The 24,977-nt window shown below is 36.2% G+C and overlaps 1 protein-coding gene across 2 annotated transcripts in view; it reads right to left on the bottom strand.

The window, feature by feature from the left end:
- lrrtm4l1 (leucine rich repeat transmembrane neuronal 4 like 1) overlaps window positions 1-24,675 on the bottom strand; it is a 33,950-nt gene extending 9,275 nt beyond the window's left edge. The window contains exons 1-2 of one of the 2 annotated variants that reach the window (XR_007932091.1): window positions 24,091-24,675; window positions 10,549-12,261 (exon numbers count right to left, since the gene is read on the bottom strand). Coding sequence is in view for 1 of the 2 variants with exons in the window: in XM_051908403.1 (XP_051764363.1) it covers window positions 10,616-12,261; window positions 24,091-24,094 (1,650 nt within the window). In the remaining variant the exon portion in view is untranslated. The remainder of the gene's footprint in view (window positions 1-10,548; window positions 12,262-24,090) is intronic. The other variant, XM_051908403.1, reaches the window with a different exon arrangement.
- Between the last annotated feature and the right edge of the window lie 302 nt (window positions 24,676-24,977).

Raw genomic sequence — 24,977 nt, 5'->3', positions numbered from 1 at the left:
CTAGGGAAGGATGCTGCAGAAAATGTAATGTCATTCAATCTATCAGTAATCTCCACAGACCCAAACACTGGTATTGATGATTCTTTATTTATTATCGTAGACACTTGATACTTTTTTTTTTTTTATTGCCATTTTTCCCTATCACAAAGTAGTTATCATAATACTCAAAATTCATCCTGTAAAATCCATTTATAAATTGGACACTGCATTACCATTGAAACTGTACTTTAAAACCTTTTAGTAGGTTCAATTTTTGTGATTTCAACTTCAAATTCGGAACACAGCTTGGTTAGACATATGGCTTTGAGTTTATAGCAATTTTAGAGTCCAGATTATTTTGATTTGAAAATACATATTTGGTATAAAATAATAAATGTTTATTTCAGCACATTAGAGTAAACTTAAGGGGTTAGTTCACCCAAAAATGAAGAATGTTGGTAACCAAGCAGTTGACGATAGCCATTGACTTAGCCATCGAAGGAAGAAAAAAATACTATGGAAGTCAATGGCTACCGTCAACTGTGTGGTTACCAACATTCTTCAAAATATCTTCTTTTGTGTTCAACAGAAGAAACAAGGTTTGGAACATAAGGGTGAGTAAATTATGACAGAATTTCATTTTTGGTTTCATTTTTTTGAAGTGCTTTCACATCTGCTGGGTGTCTTCCTTAGAAAGAGAAAAACGTCACAAAATTGCAAAGTTGTTCATTTAAGTTTAAAATTTGGCTGAAATTTATCTCAGAGTGCCACTTTATGAAGTTCCTGGATATTCCTAGATATCATCAATTGCCTGGTAAAGTACCTGAAAATGCATTCTTAGAAGGCTGCAATGCAGTCGCTCTGGCCAAGGAGGTCCAGTAAGAGTTCAGTCCTCAGACTTTATTTAAATTTTCATAGGGCTATGCCAAAAATCATTTAAAACGCTCTGTTCAGGCTCCATTCTGTGAACTGAGAAAACATATTGACCACTAAGACAGTTCATCTTGGTGGGTGGGTGGTCATACATTTTCAATAAATAAATAAATATAAATATTACAGGTCAAATAAACAAATTTGTTCCAGAAGTGATATAAATGGTGTCCCTCAGTATGCAGTGACCTTGTTGTGCAACTTTAATACTATTCAATATTTAATTATTTCAAAACTGTTGCTGGGATACAATTCAGAGTAACAGCTAATGTTATGTATAGCAAACAACAACAACAACAAATATTATGTAATTGCTTTTAAACAAGATTTGCAATTTTGCTGCCGTGGGTCTTCAAGGGTTAAAAACATTCAGAACTTTCTGTTTATCAGAAATGTCTATTTATCACATCAGGGCCATGTATCTGTAAGGTGTTCATGTTCATTTGTACTGACTTAGCTGCATCTTTTGTTCATGTGATAAAGTCTGGCAGAATCTATTAAGTACTCCATGAGTTTGAGTGAGAAAAATATGCCTCTGTCCTTGCATATTATTGGGCTGACAGCCTGCCAAGGACTGAATTTAAGCACACAATAGATATTGAAGCACAGTGGGTTCAATACACTGCCTAAAACTCTAGTAAAGGCAGCTAAAGCACTGAGAATTTTCAGCAAATGGTGCCTACCTAAAGCACTTTTGATGTATAACATTTATTAACAATTGTCCGCTTTTTTTTTTTTACATATTACAAGTTACTCTGGAATGCTTGATTCTGATTGGTCAGTCGAGGTACTATGCTGATATAATGACAATATATGTATAAATATATAATTCTTGACAGCAAACTGGAGGTACAATAACACTTTATATTTTATATTACAAAAATATTTGAAAAACAATATTGTCACGTGGAAAAGCAGACAGATATGGGTATAATCTCAAAATGGTCACATATACTGTAATATAATCAGTCCAGTCTAATTAGGACCCTAATGTGCACCATATATTCCGGAGATATTTGAAGCATGCTCCCCAGGCACACTGTGATTTTATTTTCACATACTGCTAGTTTAGACCAAACATATCTGAATTGTACTAATGCATTCTGTGGGAAAGGAGCAGATGAATAAGCTTATTCAAGTCCAAAGAGCTGCCTGGGCTTTCATTCCTTCTCCCCTTCCTCCTCGCCACTGCAGATTCCATTACAGACCAAAAGCTACAGCACACTGTGATGCATGGTTACTGCTCATGATCAGTGCATCTTACCAGCAACCACAGGGACGGCCTCTACTGTGCATGGGCTGAAATGAAAAGCTCTGAATTCGGCACAGCAGCACTGTGCTTGCATAAGCAGAATGGACGCCTGCTTTTGTATTATTAAACATCGGCAGAAACCAGTGTAGTAACAAAAAACAAAATGTTTCTACTGAGACAACTGAAAGGTAAAGTGATACTGTTATATTTAAAGTATGTTTTCTACCACACATTTATTGTGTTCTTTTTTAATGTTTCAAAGGAACTTTAATCACAAGAATAAGGATATATTCTAGGCTCATTCCTTAAAAGTTTTACTACTCTCATTGAGGTTACAATGTGCTTAATGAGTCCAAATTAGATGTTTTTAGCTTGAACACACCGAACTTAAGATGATACCTGGACTACATTTAGACTAAAAGTAAGGCCCTTTCACACCAAATGCATCACTGCCAACTGGTCTTCACAGCTGCCCTTACAAAAAAAGAAGTTTATTCAAGTGTACTATTATTATACTTATTTTAAACTAAAAATTAGAAAGTATACTTTCTTTTCATGTACTTCTCAGAAATATACTTAAAATTACACTTAAACTATACTTGTACTCAGTCTTTTGATCAAGATAGAATAATTAATTATATTTTTTTAAGTATAAGTATATCTTGGCTTGTTTATTCTTTTGATTGATTAGCCTATTAAACCTACTTTTTCCCCCCACATAGTTTTACATACTGTCTTATAAACTTACAAGTTTTGGCATCCAATACAATAGATTTGTTTGAAAATATTGATTTATAAAGAAAACTAATATGTTCCTAATTCTGAGTATGTAAATTTTTGTGTAGTCCAGTGGAAGTGTACATATTTACTTCAAATCTACTAAATGTACAGTTAAAGGTGTAAAATTAATACCTAAATAGGAACATAGTAATATACTTAAAGTACAAATACAGTATCTCACAGAAGTGAGTACACCCCTCACATTTTTGTAAATATTTTATTATATCTTTCATGTGACAAGAAATGACACTTTGCTACAATGTAAAGTATTGAGTGTACAGCTTGTATAACAGTGTAAATTTGCTGTCCCCTCAAAATAACTCAACACACAGCCATTAATGTCTAAACCGCTGGCCACAAAAGTGAGTACACCCCTAAGTGAAAATGTCCAAATTGGGCCCAATTAGCCATTTTCTCTCCCCGGTGTCATGTGACTCGTTAGTGTTACAAGGTCTCAGGTGTGAATGGGGAGCAGGTGTGTTAAATTTGGTGTTATTGCTCTCACTCTCTTATACTGGTCACTGGAAGTTCAACATGGCACCTCTGGCAAAGAGCTCTCTGAGGATCTGAAAAAAAGAATTGTTGCTCTACATAAAGATGGTGTAGGCTATAAGAAGATTGCCAAGACCCTGAAACTGAGCTGCAGCACGGTGGCCAAGACCATACAGTGGTTTAACAGGACAGGTTCCACTCAGAACAGGCCTCGCCATGGTTGCACGTGCTCAGCGTCATATCCAGAGGTTGTGTTTGGGAAATAGACGTATGAGTGCTGCCAGCATTGCTGCAGAGGTTGAAGGGGTGGGGGGTCAGCCTGTCAGTGCTCAGACCATACGCTGCACACTGCATCAAATTGATCTGCATGGCTGTCGTCCCAGAAGGAAGCCTCTTCTAAAGATGATGCACAAGCAGACTAAGGACATGGATTACTGGAACCATGTCCTGTGGTCTGATGAGACCAAGATAAACTTATTTGGTTCAGATGGTGTGAAGCGTGTGTGGCGGCAACCAGGTGAGGAGTACAAAGATGAGTGTGTCTTGCCTACAGTCAAGCATGGTGATGGGAGTGTCATGGTCTGGGGCTGCATGAGTGCTGCCGGCACTGGGGAGCTACAGTTCATTGAGGGAACCATGAATGCCAACATGTACTGTGACATACTGAAGCAGAGCATGATCCCCTCCCTTCGGAGACTGGGCCGACAAACACCCCAAACACACCTCCAAGACAACCACTGCCTTGCTAAAGAATGTCTCCAGACCTAAACCCTATTGAGCATCTGTGGGGCATCCTCAAACAGAAGGTGGAGGAGCACAAGGTCTCTAACATCCACAAGCTCCGTGATGTCGTCATGGAGGAGTGGAAGATGACTCCAGTGGCAACCTGTGAAGCTCTGGTGAACTCCATGCCCAAGAGGGTTAAGGCAGCGCTGGAAAATAATGGTGGCCAGACAAAATATTGACACTTTGGGCCCAATTTGGACATTTTCACTTAGGGGTGTACTCACTTTTGTGGCCAGCAGTTTAGACATTAATGGCTGTGTGTTGAGTTATTTTGAGGGGACAGCAAATTTACACTGTTATACAAGCTGTACACTCAATACTTTACATTGTAGCAAAGTGTCATTTCTTCAGTGTTGTCACATGAAAAGTATAATAAAATATTTACAAAAATGTGAGGGGTGTACTCACTTCTGTGAGATACTGTATATAGCAGGGCTACATAATTAATTGAATTTCTAATCGCAATTACGATTACGGATGCCACGATTTCGTAATCGTTCAAAGGCACGATTACAAGGAAAAATATCCACTTACATTATTCTGCGTGTTTAAGAGGTGTGTTTAGAGCATGTTACGTTGCGAGAGGCGAATCAGGACTACTTCAGAGTATAAAAGGTGTAACCCAGCACAAAAGCACAGAGCTACCAGTGAGGTAGGTGTACGCTGATCGAACGCATGCGAAACGCCAGCACCCACCATTTTTAAAAAGCGGTGTACACAGCCTAGTGTTGTCAAAAATATCGATATTTCAATATGTATCGTCACTGAAATATCTGAAACGACACCAATACTCCTTCCTGCAGTATCGATACACCGATACCAGCTGCGCGTTCTTGCTCTCCTCTCTGACAGCGAGTTGAGACGCACGCGCCTCCTCTCATACAATCGTCTCATGCTCTCCGGTTTAATAGTGTTGGTGTGACCGGGTCTGAATTTCGGCGCGGGACTGCGTATAATTCTGTTCATTCCCGCAGATTTTGCGCTCACACGAAGTGCAGACGCATAATAAAGCCGCATTTGACATACAAGTGCCAAAATAAGCTCTCTTTCACGACTTATTAATGGTCAAATACACAATGTCACAATGCCCATCTTGGTGAGTATTAATGTAAAACAGTTCAGGAAGAATGTGTCCGTGCGTTCGTCATGTCTTAAAGGGACAGTAGCCGAATAAACGTGCCGCTCACTATGTTGTTAATGTTAATAAAACAACAAAAGACAAAGAGAAAATCACTTACTGCTCTTGACTGATTAACTTCTGTAACTTTAATTGATTAATCTGTATTTTATTTTTACAATGAAGATTATCCAATGTTATTTTACATTTCATTACTTTGTTTCTTTATTCAGTTTCTTACCTGATTACTACTGTTAGACCTAACTGAAAAAAAAGAAAGCAGTCTATTTATTTTCTATCTTTATTCTATTGTATTTATTTGTGCTATTGTTAGTAATTTGTTCATTTGTTCTTATTTTATTACTGTTTACTTGTCCTTTTTTAAATTCAGTTTACCATTTGAAATCAAGCTTCCTTGTGCTGTGTGTAAGATATTGCAACAAAATTACCCCATTGTAAAATCAAATACATTGAGTTAGCAAATAACTATATAAATATGTAATGGTAACTGATCAACATTTATATATGAAAAAAGCTAAAAAGCTTTATCATATAAAGTGATCTCTTCAGAAGAAATTTTTGATTGCCTAGACTTTTAATAGACGGAAAAAAAAGAAAGAAAATAAATAATATTAAAAATATCTATATGACAGTATATACATTTTTTTTTTCATTGTTCAGCCCGTGGTATCGAAAATGGTATCGAATATCGGTACTTTTCAAGGTATCGTATTGAAGTTAGAAGTTCCAGTATCGTGACAACGCCACAGCCTATATATTTACTCCACAAACTAACTCTACAAACATGGAAAAGAGTGATAGACAGACCTCTCAACCTTACGCTAAAGAGAAAATCCAGTGCGACTTTGAGCAGGCCAAGCAAAACATGATTATTGCTTCAAACAATGGTATAAAGCTATTCATAACATCATTCAATATAAATTGTGATAATCGTAATTAATAATCGCAATTACAATTTCAAGGGAATAATCGACAATTATGATTTGCAGCCCTAGTATATAGTAAACTATTAGTAGGATGTTAGGTTCCCTTAAAGAAAATATACTTGCAGTATAAATCTACTAAACTAGTAGTTTACTGAGAGTATACTTCAGTGGGATTATATGTGGCCACATTATATTATGTGGTATAGTTTCAGTACAAAAAAAAAAAAAATACATGTAAACTAGTTGTGTACTCAAAGTTTACTATTGTTACACCTAAAGTATACTTTTATACAGTAAAAAGTGGGCCAATTTAGTGAATAGTACACTTACAAGTATACTACTAGTACATTTATATTAGTATACTTACTACATAAAGTATACTTAAAGTCCCCCTGTGGTGAAAATCAAGTTAAAAGCTATTTTCTATTATTTTGTTAATTTTTTTTTTCCACGGGAAAAAAAAAAAAAAAAAGTTTAAATATGTCATTTTGGTGATCAAAGAAGAGTTTTAAGGGATAAAATGATTGACTACAGGGAGACTTTAAAAATATACTCAAACTTTACTTAAGTATACTTGATAAAATGAACTTTTTTTTAAGGGTGAGCAAAACAAATAAGTGGCAGACTGAACAAAGCTCAAACTTACCAACTCAAATTCAACACCAAATTAACAAAATGAGACAAACTTTAACTCAAGTATTTTGTTTTTGGAATTTAATAACTGAAGGTAAGCACCAAAAAAAAATCTGGTATAGACATTAAAGGGTTAGTTCACCCAAAAATGAAATTTCTGTCATTAATTACTCACCCTCATGTCATTCAAAAACCCGTAAGACCTTCATTCATCTTCAGAACACAAATTAAGATATTTTTGATTATTTTTTTTTATCCCCCATAGAAAGCAACTTAGTCATGTTGACTATTTTAACAATGTATTTACTACCTTTCTGGACCTTGAATGTGGTACTTGCGTTGCTTTCTATGGGGGATAAAAAGACCTCTTGGATTTCATCAAAATATCTTAATTTGCGTTCCGAAGATGAACGAAAGTCTTACGGGTTTGGAACGACATGAGGGTGAGTACTTAATGACAGAAATTTCATTTTTGGGTGAACTAACCCTTTAAGGGCTGATTTACTAACAGCTTGCACCAGTGCAGACCCTCTTTTGGCATTAAAAAAACTACTATCAGGATTTACTAAAGACATGCTGTGAAAAATTAACAATAGACACAAATGTGGCTGACCTTATTGCATATGCATTTATAGGAGTTTCAATTTATTGGAGGAGAGTATTTAAATAAATCACGCAACCTGATTTACTAAAGTTTGCAGTAGTCAATTTACTGGTATTTGTGCCATTATTTAAGCATGTCTTAACCCTTTTTGCACTTGACATAGCTGTGATAGTTGCTGTAGGAGGAGGCACCACAGAGAACAGAGAGCACGTGGCAGAATTAAAGGAGAGAATTAAAGGAGAGAATTTTCTCACTCGTGTTCATTTGCCAAATACCAAAGAAAAACATCATCTGAACATACTGTTTGCCAAACCACGTTATTTTAGCTGCTCTTGGTAGATTGTGTTGGTCATAATGGAAATTAACTGACTATACGTCTGTATTCTTTAATTTGCACATTGTCAATTGATCGCTCACAGAACTTTCCACTCCCATTTGTGTTTTTATGGGATTGCTGCCTCATGCCAATTTGCCTGGTTTAGTAAATATGGCCCTAAGTAATTAAGAGTAGTTAAATTTAAAAAAAGAGTAATTTGTATTGCAAAAATAATTATTTATTGCAGGCATGCATAAAGTTGAGAGTTTGTATTTCACAGTGATATAAACTCAAAGGTGAAGAATGTTAAAAGTGTAGATGTAGAAATATGTCACCTACAGATCAGAGACAAAAATATTGATGGAACTGTATGTATCACATATAACAAAATTCAATGTGAATGTGAATATACAAGAAACTTTCCAATCGCAGGCTTTGCTCTGGTATATGTATCTGCAGCAGCTCCGGACATCTTAATGGTACACACATTTCATTGCTGGACTAGAAAAAAAAAAAAAAAAAAACATTCTACAAAGAAAATAAACTTTTTGCCAGTGGGCAAAAGTTTGCATCTGATGTAAATAGCTCCATAGTGGTCTATTGCTTCAAAATCTTAGACTAAGGAATGGTGAGGAGACTTTGGTAGGAAAAGAACTCCATTCAATCACCATCAATGGCGAAGACATTGGGGTGGTATAGGCCCCTTGGTCAATAAACTAGAGTGGGCAGCTAATACACACTGCCTATATAAGAAAGGGCACCTAGGCAGGAGGTGCCACAAGGCTCTAGCTTAATCAAGAAAGGTACTTCAGTCCACGAACAAACCTCAATCCCCTGCAGGTGGTGGCTGAAGGTAATGCTGTCCAGGCTCTCAGAAATCATGAAAATCATCCATATTATCAGGTCCAATGGAGTTCCCTGCTGTTATCAAGGTGTGCAACTTTCTCTCATCTGAATATGTTTATAAAGAAGTCTGCTGTAATACCTGAATTTCCTTTGTGGATTCAATAAAGTGTAATCTTACTTTCTCACAATCCAACACAAGAAGTATCTGCATGGGTAACACCAAGTGCATTGACAAGGTGCAAATGAATCTGTCATTTAACCACCCACTCATCAAGGTGGTGGTTTATACATAATCTTTAAAATAACACACTAAAAATGGAACAGAAAATCTGAAGCATCAGTTAAATGGAAACTTGTATTGTCTGGTATTAGCACGTCTCATTGTTTGTCCTATTCTCTATGTTCATTGCCTCATTAATTCAACTCAGTGATTTCATTGCTCAAACTAAACATTTACAGAGTCTAATAGCTTTTCTTATTCAGTGATGTTTGGTTACCACCATTAGCTGATTTAAACAAGTAGATTACTTCCAGTTGAGTATTTGGGTTTTTTGCCATATACAGTTTCTCCTTTAAGTCCAAATAAACCTTTAAAATAAACATTCCCAGTGAAAATCTATTGATAAGATTTATCTCTTTGCGGTGAGACACAGACACAGAACATCAAAGAAGGGAAGACAAAAATCATGATTTTACAGGTTTTTACTGACTATTCCTGGCTGAACTGAAGCAGAGCCGCATCATGGGATTTTGCATGACTGTTAAAAACAGCATCTTCACTTCACACTTAAGACTGTTATAAACACTGGCGAAAACTTTATACTATTTCCCTGGCTGCAACGATGTCATGCCAGTATGATTAAAATATCACATTCATGTCTCCACGGTCATTGTTTGGCACATGAAATATATACAAAATTAAAATGCAGCCTTTAAAATTTTCCAAAAGAGCTGCATAAAAACCACTTATGGATTTTTACAGATAAAGAGATAGATGCTTTTAAACATGACATTAGAGAGTGAAGAAGGAGGCATTTTGCCTGCTCTAATGGGTTGTGACAGTCAATATATCATTAGCCTGCACTGCAATTTTAATTATCGACAGATGTCTTTTTTTATTTATTATTTATAAGTTATTTCTTCTGTACTCGCAGAAGCTAAATGATGCAAACTCATATTCCCAATGCAACAGGCATGGTTTTGACTGTTTTTCTGAGGTTTTCAGAAACCATTTTACATCTCAAGTGAATATCAGTGTTCCAAACACAAAGCATAATAATCATAATCATCATTAGGTAAAACAAAATGAATAAGCTTTTCACAAGTGAAATAACTTATGAGGCCAAAATCAAGATGTAGATGTGTGGGGCAGGGCAGTGCTTTTTGGTAAAGGAACCATTGACTCCTGGTTTATGGTTTACCTTGTACAGCAACATTAGGAATGCACAAAATATCTGCGGTCATATTGGTATCAAATGGTAAACATGACTTTTTAATGCTATAATTATCGGTCTGATAAGTAAAAAATGCAGATATTTTTAATATGCTTGATGTCAATATAAGCATGTAGAGATCTGGAATTTTAAGTTGAGTGTTGCAATCAATCACACAAAATGTCAATTGTTACCTAACATAAGCCAATATACTGGTTATCAGCTTCAAAACACAAATAATTATTGTATCAACCAAAAATGTCCATATAGGTGCATCCCTAGATTTATCTATCAATTTAAAATGTGGAGTCAAGGAAAGCAGACTAAATGAGTCGATCCCTTTTATCATTAGTCATTTTGAAGGACCTAAGGAGTCAAAGGTGCTTACCCTTGCTCTGGTGAATATTTCCAGCATGCACAATGAAGAAATTACCTCTATTTCCTGAGTCGTTCATTTGTTTTGATTTGATTTGATTTTAGGCTGCTTTCACATGTCATACCTCACATTCCCGGGAGCCGGATATGGTGCAGGTGCAGGTACCTGTCCCATTTCCCAGCACCTCCAAAGCTTCTGGCGTGGCTGCGGGGTTGTAGCTCATGTAATATTCCTGAAGCTGGGAGCTCAGGTTCTGCTCTGGCTCCTGACTCTTTTTCCTTCGCTTTCGGCCCACTGAACTCTGCTGCAATAGCCGGGTGGCACCGGGATAACGTTTCCAGGAGACATAAATTACCGACAGGACAAGGGACACTGAGAGGAACAGTGCCACGCCACCCATTACCACTTTGTGAAAAGACACATTGTCTTGCTCAGGAGCTGGTGTCACTGATAAGCTGTCGGAAGATGAGGGAGTCCATTGACGGGAGTCTCTGGGATCTATATTTGCATGGCTGGGAAAGGTGGGCCGTTGAGCTGGTCTAGGGTGTGGAGGAGGAACGGGCGCCTCAGAGGCAGGTGAAGGCAGGGGTGGAGGCGGTGTTGTAGGAGCCATTGTCGAATCAGTTGGTTCAGGGGTAAGGTCAAAATTCGGATCAAAGGTCTGCAGATACAAAGGTGACTGAGCAGTAATTTCATAGTCATCACAGTCAATGAAGCTCCTTGAAGCCTCCATGACCTTTTCCCCTTGAAGGTGCTTGGGACTGCTGCAGATTATACTAGTGTCCTTGGTGCCTCTGAAATTCTTGAGCCAGACAACAAGAGGGCAAATGCCTGGCCCACAATCCCACATGTTGCCTGCAAGGCTAATGGTTGTTAGGGAGATCCAGGCAGCCACAACTTCCTGAGACACATTGGCCAGTTTGTTAGACTCTAAGTTGAGAACCTGAAGATTGGGAAGGCATTGAAATACTACAGGATCTAGTACCTGTATCTCATTGCCAGAGATATCAAGCTTCTGTAAGGTGTACCAGCTCCACGGAAGGCCTTGGTTGACAGCTCGAATACGATTCCACTGCAGGTACAGGGCACGAAGGTTAGCAAGGCGAGGAAAGAGAAAGAAGTTGATTCGTGAAAACTGGTTATGCTCCAAGTGGAGTTCCATAAGCCGAGATAAACCCAGGAATGCCGTGCGAGTTAGAACCCGAAGCCGATTATAGCCCAAGTCTAGAAACTCCAAGCTTCTGCACTCCAGAAAGGCCCGAACAGGGATTGTCGTAAGTCCGTTGGAGCGCAAGTGCAGATTCTGCAGTTTTCGAAGACCATAAAACTGGCCTGGCTGCAGCTCCTGCAACTTGTTGTAGGAGAGATCGAGACTGCGAAGGTTAGGTACTCCATGAAAAGTTACATTATGGAGCTGTGAAATCCTATTGGAGCTTAAGATCAACTCCTTCAATCGCCGCACACCCTGAAAAGCACGACTATCCACAAATGTGATTTGATTGTGGTCCAGATACAGCCACAGTAGCTGGTTAAGATGGGCAAACTGGTAGGGGAGCATTGTGTGCAGGTCATTGTAGCGTAGGGATAGACCTTGGCAACTAATTGAAATATTTTCTGGGACATCCTGGAAGCCAGCTGACTCACAATGGACAATTTTTCCCTCGCAGCGACAGCTATAGGGGCACATCCTTTCCCCAGAACTGAACAGCAGCAGGGAGGAGGCTTGGAGGAGGAGGAGGCCTGCTAATCTCTTGTCACAAGCAACAGGACCTGCAGAGGGAAACAGTACAACATCAACTTATAATGTTTAACAAGAAGATGAATTAATGAATCAATATGATTAAATGCTGCTTCCTCCATACCTACAATATTTTTTGTGAGGTCAAGAGGTCATTATCTTTTTTGACATACAGTCAAACCAAAAATTATTCAGACGTTTTTGATATTTTTGGTATATTTTTACTAGTGGGTGCCGGACACTATAGTTAATTTATGTAAGTAAGGATAGCTAAATAAAGTAAACTGTGACATATTATACCCAAAAATTCTTCATACAGTGAACTACCAGTAAAATTGATAAAAATTTGGAACCAAAAATTATTCAGACACTTTGACCTGACCTTGTTTTGCTTAAGTGTTATCTGACATAATTAAGATTATTTTTTTCTGACACAGTTTAACTCTGAGATCTTGTCATATTTTAGTGAATAAGCTGCATTAATGAATGAAATGTTCAAGGTGTCTGAATAAATTTGTGTTTGACTGTAACTGTTTAATTCTCTTCTGTAAGATTTTTAAAGAATGTTAGGGGCCATCAGATTTTATTTTTAATTATTTATTTTCAAATCAAACACAGATAATTATTTATTTTTATATCAAACACAGAATCATTTGCAATCTTGATTAAATTTAATTAGCATTGATGTTCAACAAGTGAAATATTACCCAGGTGTGAAATACTGTCATTCATAGGAATGTTAATGGTAATCATAATTAATGAAAGATGGTGATTTTATTTAACATGCAACAATTTGCTGTTGTAGACCGTTGCAGATTGTGGCTAATGAGAATCTCTGAAATCAGCAAGGGATAAAGTGCAGTGTACTTGTATCACCCTGAACCTGAAGTAATTTATTTTGTAATAATGTCCAGATGAATTTACATTATCGATCTTATTAGATGGCTACTCACTAAATTAATAAATAAAAAAATAGTAATACAATAAACATGAAAGATGTAGATTTTGTCTTTTGTTTTTCTTTTCCAACAAATTGTGTTGCCTGAGGCACATTTTTATGGGTCTTTTAGCCTCTTTGTTTGCTCCTTATTTCAGGATTGGTTGACTGCATAATTGGAATTTGTGGTTTGTATGTCTCTCTAAACTGAGCGGTAATAGATCATTTCATGAAATAAAACCTTTCCAATCCATGTCAAGATTAGCACACACAAACCTATTACCTCTGATTGGTTTGCTTCTGACATCTGTCTCAGAATATGAGAGATCTTATATGCATGTCCTATATAAATGAGATCATATAGATCTCATATTCTAGCGCAACCTCATAAAGAGGACCAGTATATGATGCAGAGTGTTTATGAAGTTCTACACAGCATAAAGAATATCGCTATAAATCTGTTACGTTTTTGGCACTCTCTTTTGAATTAGAACAGAATTACATAAAGAGTCTCAAGAGTCATTTGGATTAATTTACTAGGAACCATTTTGAACTTAGTAATTATCACCTAGGAACTAATCAACTTTAAGATATGACTAATGTCCTGCAATATCTTTAATGCCATATTTTATACTGTTCTGTGGAAATTGATTAGTCATTTTAGAGCTGAATCATTACATCAAACATAATTACTCTGAAGCTATTACCCCTGCTATTTGAAATGTGTTTCATATTGTGTTATCCATGCCAGAAAAAATGAGGCAAAATGGACAATTTCATTACAATCTTTTGCATCTCATACGTTTTAAGTGCAACAGGAATTTTCTTTGCCAGGCAAAAAAGAAAGAATACAGCAATATGCAGAACAAAGAGAAAAATTGATCGAAGTCTTAATGTATAACCATTCAGTTGAAGATCTGCACTGCGTGTACCATAAACTCATTGTCTACTGTAAAAAAAAAAGGAGGACTGAGGCCATCCAAGCATACACAGCAAACTACAGAGTCATCAGTTTTACCAAACTATAATCCCATTGGTGCTGTTAGGAAAATTTCAGAGGATGCTGGAGAAAACAAGAGATCACTGTCATTACATCTTCCAACAGTACTGTCCAATGGTCTCTTTTAAGGGCTTAATGGTGACAAAACCAATTCAGAATCCAAGCAATAAATATCATAATTACATATCATTGTCTTCAATTGCTTCTAGCATGCAGTGACCCGGTATAGATTTCCTAGTAAACATATGACAATAAAAACCATCAAACCGCTATAACCTGTCCTCTGAAGCTTTTTGAGGAGGAAAAAAAATGGCCCAGGTTCATCTGTATCCAATTGACTTGTTGACTATTACCAATTTGTATGCTTCACTGGTTGTCCATTACACTTACACGCATTATTTCCCTCTCTACAAGGACACACATTTGTGAAGTGTATATAGAAACACAATCTGCACTGTCCATAAACTGTAGCCACAACAGTACAAATGTTGTCTTACAATATCCAGCCTCAAGTTCCAAGAAAAAATCTGTAAGTACAAGGGTGTACAAAAGTGCAAGAACTACTGTACCTGTTTGTTTGTTTGTCATCCTACAATAATGGACATTGTTAACCCAAGGGGTCAAAGTTTGGCTCAATAGCATGGCCCTGTTATCAAAGGCTAGTTATCTTTATCTAGATCATCTGGCTGCAAAGAGCATATTTCTCCTGAATCTCTAGTGCCACAGCAAACGAAATCATAAATTACCTAAGCTGTGAATGTGGGTTACCAGGCTGAACTGAATGTAATGAGATAAAAAGACAGTGTACTTCAAAATAATGGCACAAAATATGTATTTTTAGTGAGATGTCCTTGTAAGCTACATTGTAGTTTGATTCATGACACTTCTGGGCTATTCTTTTAATAAAATGTTTTAATAACAAAAAACAAAAATTGCACAGCAGTAGGGTTGTGCAAATAGATTATATCATGTATCAACAATAGCCAGAGATTTCAAAGCATCAGCTATTGGCGATATCAAGAGAATTTGGCATTTTTAATTAAAGTATTAAATTATTAGGTCTATTATACAATGAATTATATAATTAAATTTCTATAATAACAGTCTATAATAGGACATACTGCAATAATCAGTCATCAATGAAAATTAAGAGCAGTTTTATTTAAAACACCAACTTTCAATAATAGCTGTCAATTTAAGCAAATAATTAAATAAATGAGTAAATAAAGAAGTAAATTAATAATCAAATTAGTGAGCAATATGCCTAAGTAATGCCCAACCCCCAACTATATTGTGTATCGGTGTCATACACGATTTAAAAAATAACTAATAAAAATCACACATTTTTCTGTAATTGATCGTGATTAATTGATTTATTTCTCACTTTCTGTGGATGAAATGAGTAGGTTAACTATAGCCATTCAACATTACAATATAATTGAAAAAATCTTCACATAAATGCATTGTAATAAATTTTGGTAACACTTTACTGTAAGGTTCATTTGTTAACAATAGTTAATGTATTAACTAACATGAACTAACCATGAGCAATACATTATTTACTGTATTTGTTAATCTTTGTTAATGTTAGTTAATACAAATCTAGCTGTTCATTGTTTGTTCATGTTAGTTCACAGTACATTAGCTAATGTTAACAAATACAACTCTTGATTTTAATAATGTATTCGTAAATGTTGAAATTAACATTAACACAGATTATTAAATGCTGTAGAAGACCTTATTGTAAAGTGTTACCTAAATTTCAAATTTAGCTGTGCCTTTAATATAATAGAAACAGTTATTGTTTTCATTGTTTTTGATGTAATCTTGCATTTTAATAAGTTTATAACACCAACATTTTATATACCAGTGAAATTTCACAATACTCAATACAATTTTTATACCTCAACAAAAACTATTAACCTAACAAATATAAAGTTCAAGCATTTTTAAAGATAAGTAAACAGTCAGTAATAAAACAAGAACAAATAAACAAATTGTAAGCAGTAGCACAAATAAACACACAAGAACAGATACAAATGAAATAAACAGTGATTTAAGGTTTTCAGGTAGGTCTAACATTAGTATTCAGGTAAGAAATACTACAAAAAAAAAAAAAAATAATAATAATAATAATTCAAATGTAAAATAACACTGCATAGTCTTCTCTGTACAAATGGATTGTGAATCAGTCCTTATTAAAGCCATATAAGTGATTCAGTGAGGAGCAGTGATTGATTCTCTCTTTTTCTTTTGTTCTTTGATTAACATTAATGACACAGACTGCAGCAGGTTTATTAGGCTGCTGTTTTTTTTTTTTTTTTTTTTTTTTTTTTCAGACCTGGCAGACATTGACACAGATCTGACATGCTTCAGATTTTCTCCAAACTCTTTACGTTCATTTATGTGGCCTTCTGTGCTTGCATTTCGGGTGTGTGCACACAGACAGTCACTTCACATTTTGAACAATTTGAGTTCTCTTTTGCATGCTTGAATGGTTTAAAAAGCACTTCAATGAATAATTGGCTGATCAGGGTATATAATAGACCTACAAGGAAATTGTCATAAGGACATTATTTCTGACCATTTTTAAATGATTTTTTTTTTTCCATAAAACAATTATTATTTGAATAAATGTATATATTTATTATTGTGATACATATTGTGAGACCAATTCTTTTTTACTAATATCTTGATATAATTTTTTGCTTACACTGCCCACCCTTAGCATTAAGTGTATTAGCTGGAGTTTAATGCTAAAGGCATCTTGGTCTCCATTTTTTTATTCTGCAGCAAATTGGTATCAAGAAGTTTCATATTCCAAGTGCAATATTTGATATTCAATCCAACAAACTCCCATGCAGCTACTGCCAGCTGATAGAAGTAACTCTCTAATGTAGGATCCTTATCTACCAAGGTAGTGCCAATCAATGTCAACTGAGTTTAAATATTTACTGTACAATACTCCTCACCAAAACTGAGACTCTGAATGTCTTTGATACAACCCAAACCAAGAGAATAACTTACAAGCCACTTACAAATGCAGCAGCAGAGTAGTCTTTGACTGCAAATGTCATTCGGTGTAGAATGAATCAGAGATCTATGGCAGACCATGGTGGCAAGTGTGCCACCCGTGAGTAATACTGCAGATAAAAATCGATCCAGACACCACTTTTTTACTCAGCAAATTATAATACTTTGAAGGCCCATGCGCCATAGCTCATCCAAGGTTAGTTCATTTAAAAGCCACTCATTTAACACTGTACAACTGTGGCAGACCCCTTTCAAATGGCAAGGAAGATGCTGGCACATACAGCAGAGTCAGCTGTCATATTCTTTGGCACAGTGACAAGCTGATATTTCATATAAATGCTACGGTGAAGTTAAGGCTATTACCCAAAGTGCCAAGATAATGGCAAAACCTGGATAAAACATGAACTTTTGAAGTAGAATGGAATCAAATGGTTTTAACTGAAGTTTGCCCAATTATATCGGTTTCACTAGACACAAAGACAGATTCTGATCTTCTCTGATGAGTCCAGTTTTCAGCTTTGCCCAACACCTGGTCCTCTAATGGTTAGACAGAGACCTGGAGAGGCCTCCAACCCACAGTCTCTCACACCTATTGTGTGATTTGGTGGAGGATTAGTGATGATCTGGTGGTTGCTAAGGCTAGAATCGGGCAGATATGTCTTTGCAAAGGATGCATAACTCAAGCCATGTACAAGATTATCCTGAAAGAAAAGTTGCTTCCTTCTGCTCTGACAATGTTCCCCAACCTGAAGGATTGTTTTTTTTTTTTTTTTTTTTTCCTGCAGGACAATGCTCCAATCCACACAGCCAGGCCAATCAAAGTGTGGATAGAGGACCACCAGATCAAGACCCTGTCATGGCCATTACAATCTCCAGACCTGAACCCCAATAAAAACCTCTGTAATGTAAGCAAGAGGGTCACGAGCCATTTTAAATAAAGCCAAGCTGCTTGAATTTTTTCACCAGGAGTATTGTGCTGTTTAAAAATGAATATAAACTTGTTTTCTTTGCATTATTGGAGGTCTGAAAACATGGCATCTTTTTTCCGTTATTTTGACCAGTTGTCGTTTTCTGCAAATAAATGCACTAAATGACAATATTTTTATTTGAAATTTGGAAGAAATGTTGTAAGTAGTTTGTAGAATAAATAAAAAATGTTAATTTTACTCAAACCGATACATATAAATAAATTCAGAGAAACTGCTAATTTTGCAGTGGTCTCTTAATTTTTTCCAGTGCTGTATTTAAAACTGACATCCCGCTGCTTGCATCAAGCTCAGCTGTCAAGTCAACACTAATTTTAATATCACTTCAGGTGTATGGTAGACTGGGTAAATGTTTAATGAAAAGAACTGCACTTACCATATTAAAACTTCCTAACTCTCTAAACTAAACTTTGAGAGGAACACTGAATGCAAATATTACATTAATGGCTTACGTGAGAGACCAACATGGCCACAGGAAATGCAAATGTGCCTAGTCTTGGAATGTAAAATAATGGTCATTTTCTCTAGAGATCCAAACTTTCCCTCAAGTAAGATGAAATATGACAAATAGCCAATGCATGGTGTGTTTAAGTCCTTCTCAAGTTGTTAGATTCTCTATTGGATACCTCTCTTGAGCATGATTTAGTCCTATTTAAAGTAAAATACAGCTATGCATAGACTAAACAGTCAATTCCCAGAGACTCCTGAACCATTTCATAACACTGATTTATGAGTACTGGGGCAAGACAGGCAGTAAAACTTAAAACTTTAAAAAAAAGTTTATGTTTCAGGGAATCATTTTAGATTAATCTGTTCAGTATTTACCCAAAAATGTGTTTTCCTGGCCTCAATATACAGTAGGTCAACACTATCAGATGTAAAAATATTAATTATTGGCAAAGTTATTTTCATCAAATGAATTAGGACAACAGGATGGTTTCAATTGATTTTAATTTCCACTGAATTGCCACCACAGTGAGACAGAAAATCAGAAGCTGGTGTGAAGTTAATGCATCTGTTGTGCTAATAATAGTACTCAAAACAAGAAAAATAATCTAAAAATCCCTTTTTTTTGTTTTGTTTTTTTTGTTGAGGGACATGTTTAGTCCCGTGTCTCAAGAATCATTAATAATCCATTCCACATCAATAATAATCCATAATAAAAACAAAATTAACCTAAACTGTCCTGCACCCAAAGCTTTTCTAAACTTTTATAAAAGACTTTTTTATTTGGATGGAGCACACCATGGCCCTTCCATAACAATGTCAAGACCTGCTCTTTAATAAAAAAAGTTTTAGGATAATGACATTTTAGGGTGGTTAAATAGATGCTCTCAGCATGATGGAATCCATCCAGTATTTAACAAGAGATAGTAACGGCGCTCCAAACACTGAGCTGGGATTTTATCCACACGTGACCACAGCTCAAGCACATAATTTACCCAGTCAAACTAAAGCTGCAATATTAAAATGACAGATTCAACACACATTAATTGTGAGATTGAAGAGTGCTGTAACTGTGCCTCACTCAGGATGTGGAGTGCAGAACAAAGGAGTGATTTATACTATAAAAGCATTATTTATGGCACAATTGTGATTGTAAAATCAGCTTAATCCACTGCAATGAAGTGTGTTGCAGTATGAACTCTGAGCAAGACGGATATACAGTACATTTGAATTGCACTTAAGTAACAGGCTGCATAATGCTGCTCAGGATTAAGAATACTAAAAGTCTGGTGGCGAGTGGCGACTGCTTGTAAATAACTGTAAAGACAAGAATGCAGAGACCAGTGATCTTTCATAATTCAATATTAAGAGAAGCACTCTGCATACTGTGCAGCTGTATACTTTGTTGTACCCATGGTTTTTAAAGGGATGGTTCACCCAAAAATGAAAATTCTGTCATCATTTCAAACTTGTATGACTTTTAACAGAAGATATCTTGAAGAATGCTTTCACGTTTTTGGCTATAAAAAAAAAAAAAAAAAAAAAAAAAAAAAAGTGGCGACCAAAACAATTCTGGACAGGACTTTGATTCTATGGCATTTTTCACTTCACTGAGGCATTTTTTATGAGGCGTGTTTTTGTGTGTATTCCACTGAAGAAAGTTTCTATTATTGTGTGAGCTGTCTCTTTAAGATTTACCAGCAATTTTAACACATCTTTCTTAGTTATAGTTACTTTAGGTATTGCACTGAAAGGGTATAACCAAGTGAAATGAAAACATTTGTGTCTTCTTTTGAAACCTATTCTCTCCAGTAAAATCAAACTAGAAATAACAGCTAAGGCAGAAGGTCTGTGTATAAAAAGTGAAGTATGAACATGAGTCACTTTCATCCCTGAAAGGTTATTTTATGTTAGAAAAGAGATCTTTGATGATTAAGCCAGTAGATTTAATATAAGCCTTCCCTTTAGGCTTCTGAAGTGTGTATATAGGGCTAGTGATCAATGTAATGGTCACAAGGATGGATCTGATTCATGTGGACATGTATTTTCATGGCAACATGGCAATTTCTAAGTGCAATCCATCATCTCAGCAGGAATAAATGTAAAATCATGTTATCTAAAGGCTGGCCCACACTGAAAGATTTTTAAAATCTTGTCAGATTTTCAAAATGTGAGACCACAAACATGATGATAAAAAAAAAAATCAAAGATTTAACACTTTTGTTCCTATAGTGTGTGGAGTGCCGCAATGTGACCAAGACAGCACACCACACACTTACAGATTCCATTCACAAACAACCAGCGTCCCGACTGTGAACACTGTGAGCAAAATCTCCAGCAGTCAAACGTGACTTTAGAGTAAACAAACATGGTGGACGACGAGAAAGAATATATTCATTTTGTTGGATATTTACGATTTGAGATTGGTACATTCTTCCAAGCAGATTCAATCACTCTTAACACCCATCAAATCTGATAAAATAATCTGTAGAACCATCAAGATGGACCTGGACTTTACCTAGGATTGTCAGATGGGGAGAATCGGGTCCTAAATTGGCCCGATTATCTTCCTTAAGTCACTGACCACTTTATTAGATACACCTATTCAACTGCTTGTTATCACAAATATCTAATCAGCCAATCACATGGCAGCTACTCAATGCATTTAGGTGACATGGTTGAGACAATCTGCTGAAGTTCAAACTGAGCATCAGAATGGAGAAGAAATGTGATTTAAGTGACTGAATGTGGCATGGTTGTTGGTGCTGGACGGGCTGGTCTGAGTATTCCAGAAACTGCTGATCTACTGGGATTTTCACATACAAGCCTCTCTAGGGTTTACAGAGAATGGTTGAAAAAAGAGAAAATATCCAGTGAGTGGCAGTTGTGTGGGCAAAAATGCCTTGTTGATGTCAGGGGTCAGAGGAGAATGGCCAGACTGGTTTGAGCTGATAGAAAGGCAACATTAACTCAAACAACCACTTGTTACAACTCAAGGTCTGCAGAAAAGCATTTCTGAACACACAACACATCGAACCTTGAAACAGATGGGCTACTACAGCAGCAGAAGACCACACCGGGTGCCACTCCTGTCAGCTAAGAACAGGAAACTGAGGCTACAATTTGGACTTTTATTACAATTTGCTCACCAAAATTGGACAATATAAGATTGGAAAATCCAGATGGTAGGGTAAGTATTTGGCGTATACAACATGAAAACATGGATCCATCCTGCCCTGTTTCAACAGTTCAGGCTGCTGGTGGTGGTGGTGGTGCAATGGTGTAATGGAAATTTTCTTGGCACACTTTGGGCCCCTTACTACCAATTGAGCATCGTTTAAATGCCACAGTCTGCCTGACTATTGTTGTCGACCATGTATATCACTTTAGGATCACAGTGTACCCATCTTCTGATGGCTACTTCCAACAGGATAATGCACCATGTCGTGAAGCTCAGATCATCTCAAACTAGTTTCTTGAACATAATGCATTCACTATACTCAAACCGCCTCCACAGTCACCAGATCTCAACCCAATATGGGATGTGGTGGAACAGGAGATTCACGCCAGAGATGTGTAGACGACAAATCTGCAGCAACTTTGTGATGCTGTCATGTCAATATGGACCAAAATATCTGAGGAATATTTCCAGCACCCAGTTCCCAAAAGGGGTCCAACCCGGTACTAGCAATGTACTAGGCAAGGTGTATCTAATACATTGGCCGATTATATAAAATGTCAAGTCAGGGCAAGATGTCAAAATGGGTTATATGTTATAAATGTATACTATTGGGGCATGCTGTCTCAAAGGTTTTCACACACTTTAAAGTAAAAATTGACGTTTTAAAAAATGAACTTGTTGAGAAAAAGTTGAAAATCATATAAATCATATAAACCTGGAGAAATATTTACTTATAAGATGTGACAAATAGCCTCCCCTGTTGGCTACATATAAAATTATGCTGCACTGTAAAAACGGTTTTACCGTAATCTAAATCTTAGATTTAGATTAAATGGTTAAAATTACATTAATTAAATATTACTGTTTTTAAGGAACAAATCGGATAGAAGCAGCTCTATAAGATTACAGAGTTTGCTGTATTATTTGCTGTATTATTTATTTATTAGATTTTGAAGACAAGAAAATGGTTTTAAAAGGAGGAAATGGAACAGATTAAAAAAACCTCCTCAGTGACTGGATGCTCCACTAATCTATCAAACACAGTTATGACATTGCATATTCTCTTTTGAAGGGAAATGTTGTGAGCTTGAAAAGCAAATGTTGTTGGGTGGGGGGGGTGGGGGGGGGTTCATTATACATTTCGTCATCTCAGCTGTAATAGCAATGTCTGATTTTTGAACGAAATTCAAAGAATCATTCTTTTGAATCAGAACCAGAACCATTAACCAGATGACAAAACTGATTTGAAAGAGTCGTTCACAAACTGAATCAGTATAATTACAGTATAATCTTTCGGAGCCAGACATGTCCGACTCCATTCGGGGTAAAGAGTTAACTGAGAAAAAAGTAGCCCAAGCTAAAAAAGTGGTGAGTAGCTCAAGCTGATAGTAAAGAGCATTTGAAGTGAGGATCTGACTAATGGGGTGAAAACCAATTTTAATAGCAGAAATGTTAACTTATTAACTAACTAACTAATTAATTAATTAATTAATGATTGATTGATTGATTGATTGTAGTGTTTTACATGAGATAGTTCCAATAGTAGCTACTTTTCATCTGAGAGATGTCAATTAATTGTAGATAAATTTAGTTCGGTTCTAGATATTTTTAGAAATAAATGTTTGTTTTTTTATGAACTGAATTATGATTGTAAGAAACTAAACTGTGACCAAAAAAAAAAAAAAAAAAATCACAAAAACACGTAGCCTATTAATAACTAAATTGAAAAACAGAAAATAAACAGCAATGTGGCATACAAATTGCTTTATCAGGATATTTTAAGTCTTGCATTATGCCACGCTGTGATGTAAGAGACCACGTGATTATGTAAAAGCTGTTTTTCGAACCGCTACTTTGGCACGAATTGTTCGAAAGAACCGATTCGCGAAAATGAGTCGAACTGGCCATTACTAATTTGTGCGTTGAAATAAAAAAAGCCAATCACTTTGACAGGCAAGCCAAAAAAAAAAAAAAAAAATTGAAATACAACATTATTAACACCTTGAGATGATTTTAAGATATGCAATGAATAATGCCTAACAAATAGGCTAGAGCAGAAGAAAAATAATCATTTTTAGTACTCCTAAGTTTCCTAGATGTAAAAAAAAAATTGGGAAAGAGTGCCTTTTTGTAACACCGTTTAATAGTACATAAATGAACCGACTAATGTTTTAAATCTGCAAATTATATAATATAAATTATAAATATAAAGATATATTTTTTTATAAATCATCAGTGGTAACGGATAAACTTTATCCCATGATGCCAAGTACTCACCCATATCAGCCGCTCTTTTGATTCCACTCGCGTTTAATCCCTGCGGTTACTGCACAGATATTTAGTCTCTCAGGATCCACTCCAGCGAAGACTTTTACCTTTAGTCCGAGCAGTATTACAGCCGAATTAAAATCATTATCGATCCGACTCCATGTCGCAAAACACTTTAAAACGTGCTGCCTCCCCTGTTTAATCCAACAACACGGCAAACCGGTATATATCCAACAGCATTTAACATGATGGTCATCCGTCGATCAAAAGGGATATGATTCAATTCTCGCTATACGCAGCAAGCAACTGTATGAAGATAAGGGCAAAAGTTGTTCTGGGTTGCATAATTGGAGCAATAACGCTTAAATCATGCGGAGCTTATCGACCAGAGATACCAGAGGTGAGCAAAGCCAAAAAAGAATGAGTCTTGAGGGCTTTGCGTGAGAGGAAATCTGTGCTCGCCGCCGCAGCAGAGTCTCAGAGCAGCTCCGTCCCTGAGAAATATCACAGACCGTGATGATTGCGCGCTCCCGCCCTCAGGTCCTCCACAGTCATAATAAAGGTGACCCGGAGGCAAACCTGCTGCGGTAAACACTAACAGAATGCCAGAACAGCCCACTACTCAACCAAGACTGTTGATGAATGTAAATGACACTCTGCTAATTAATATTCAATAACAATAGAGACCTAGTTTGTGTATGGTACCATTACAGGTATGGTCACCAGCAGTGATTAATTGTTTTGATATATATATATATATGTATTTTTTTTTCTGTAACATTAATATATTCCATTAACTATATTCACAAAAATGATTAGGTTATGCTAAACTAGTTCTGACCTAATTCCTCAATACTTTACATCCTTATGTCGAGTTTTTTTATTGTATTGTCTGA

This window comes from Ctenopharyngodon idella, chromosome 10 (assembly GCF_019924925.1).
Source record: "Ctenopharyngodon idella isolate HZGC_01 chromosome 10, HZGC01, whole genome shotgun sequence".
NCBI classification, from domain to species: Eukaryota; Metazoa; Chordata; class Actinopteri; order Cypriniformes; family Xenocyprididae; genus Ctenopharyngodon; species Ctenopharyngodon idella.
This window is presented reverse-complemented; position numbering and strand designations above follow the sequence as displayed.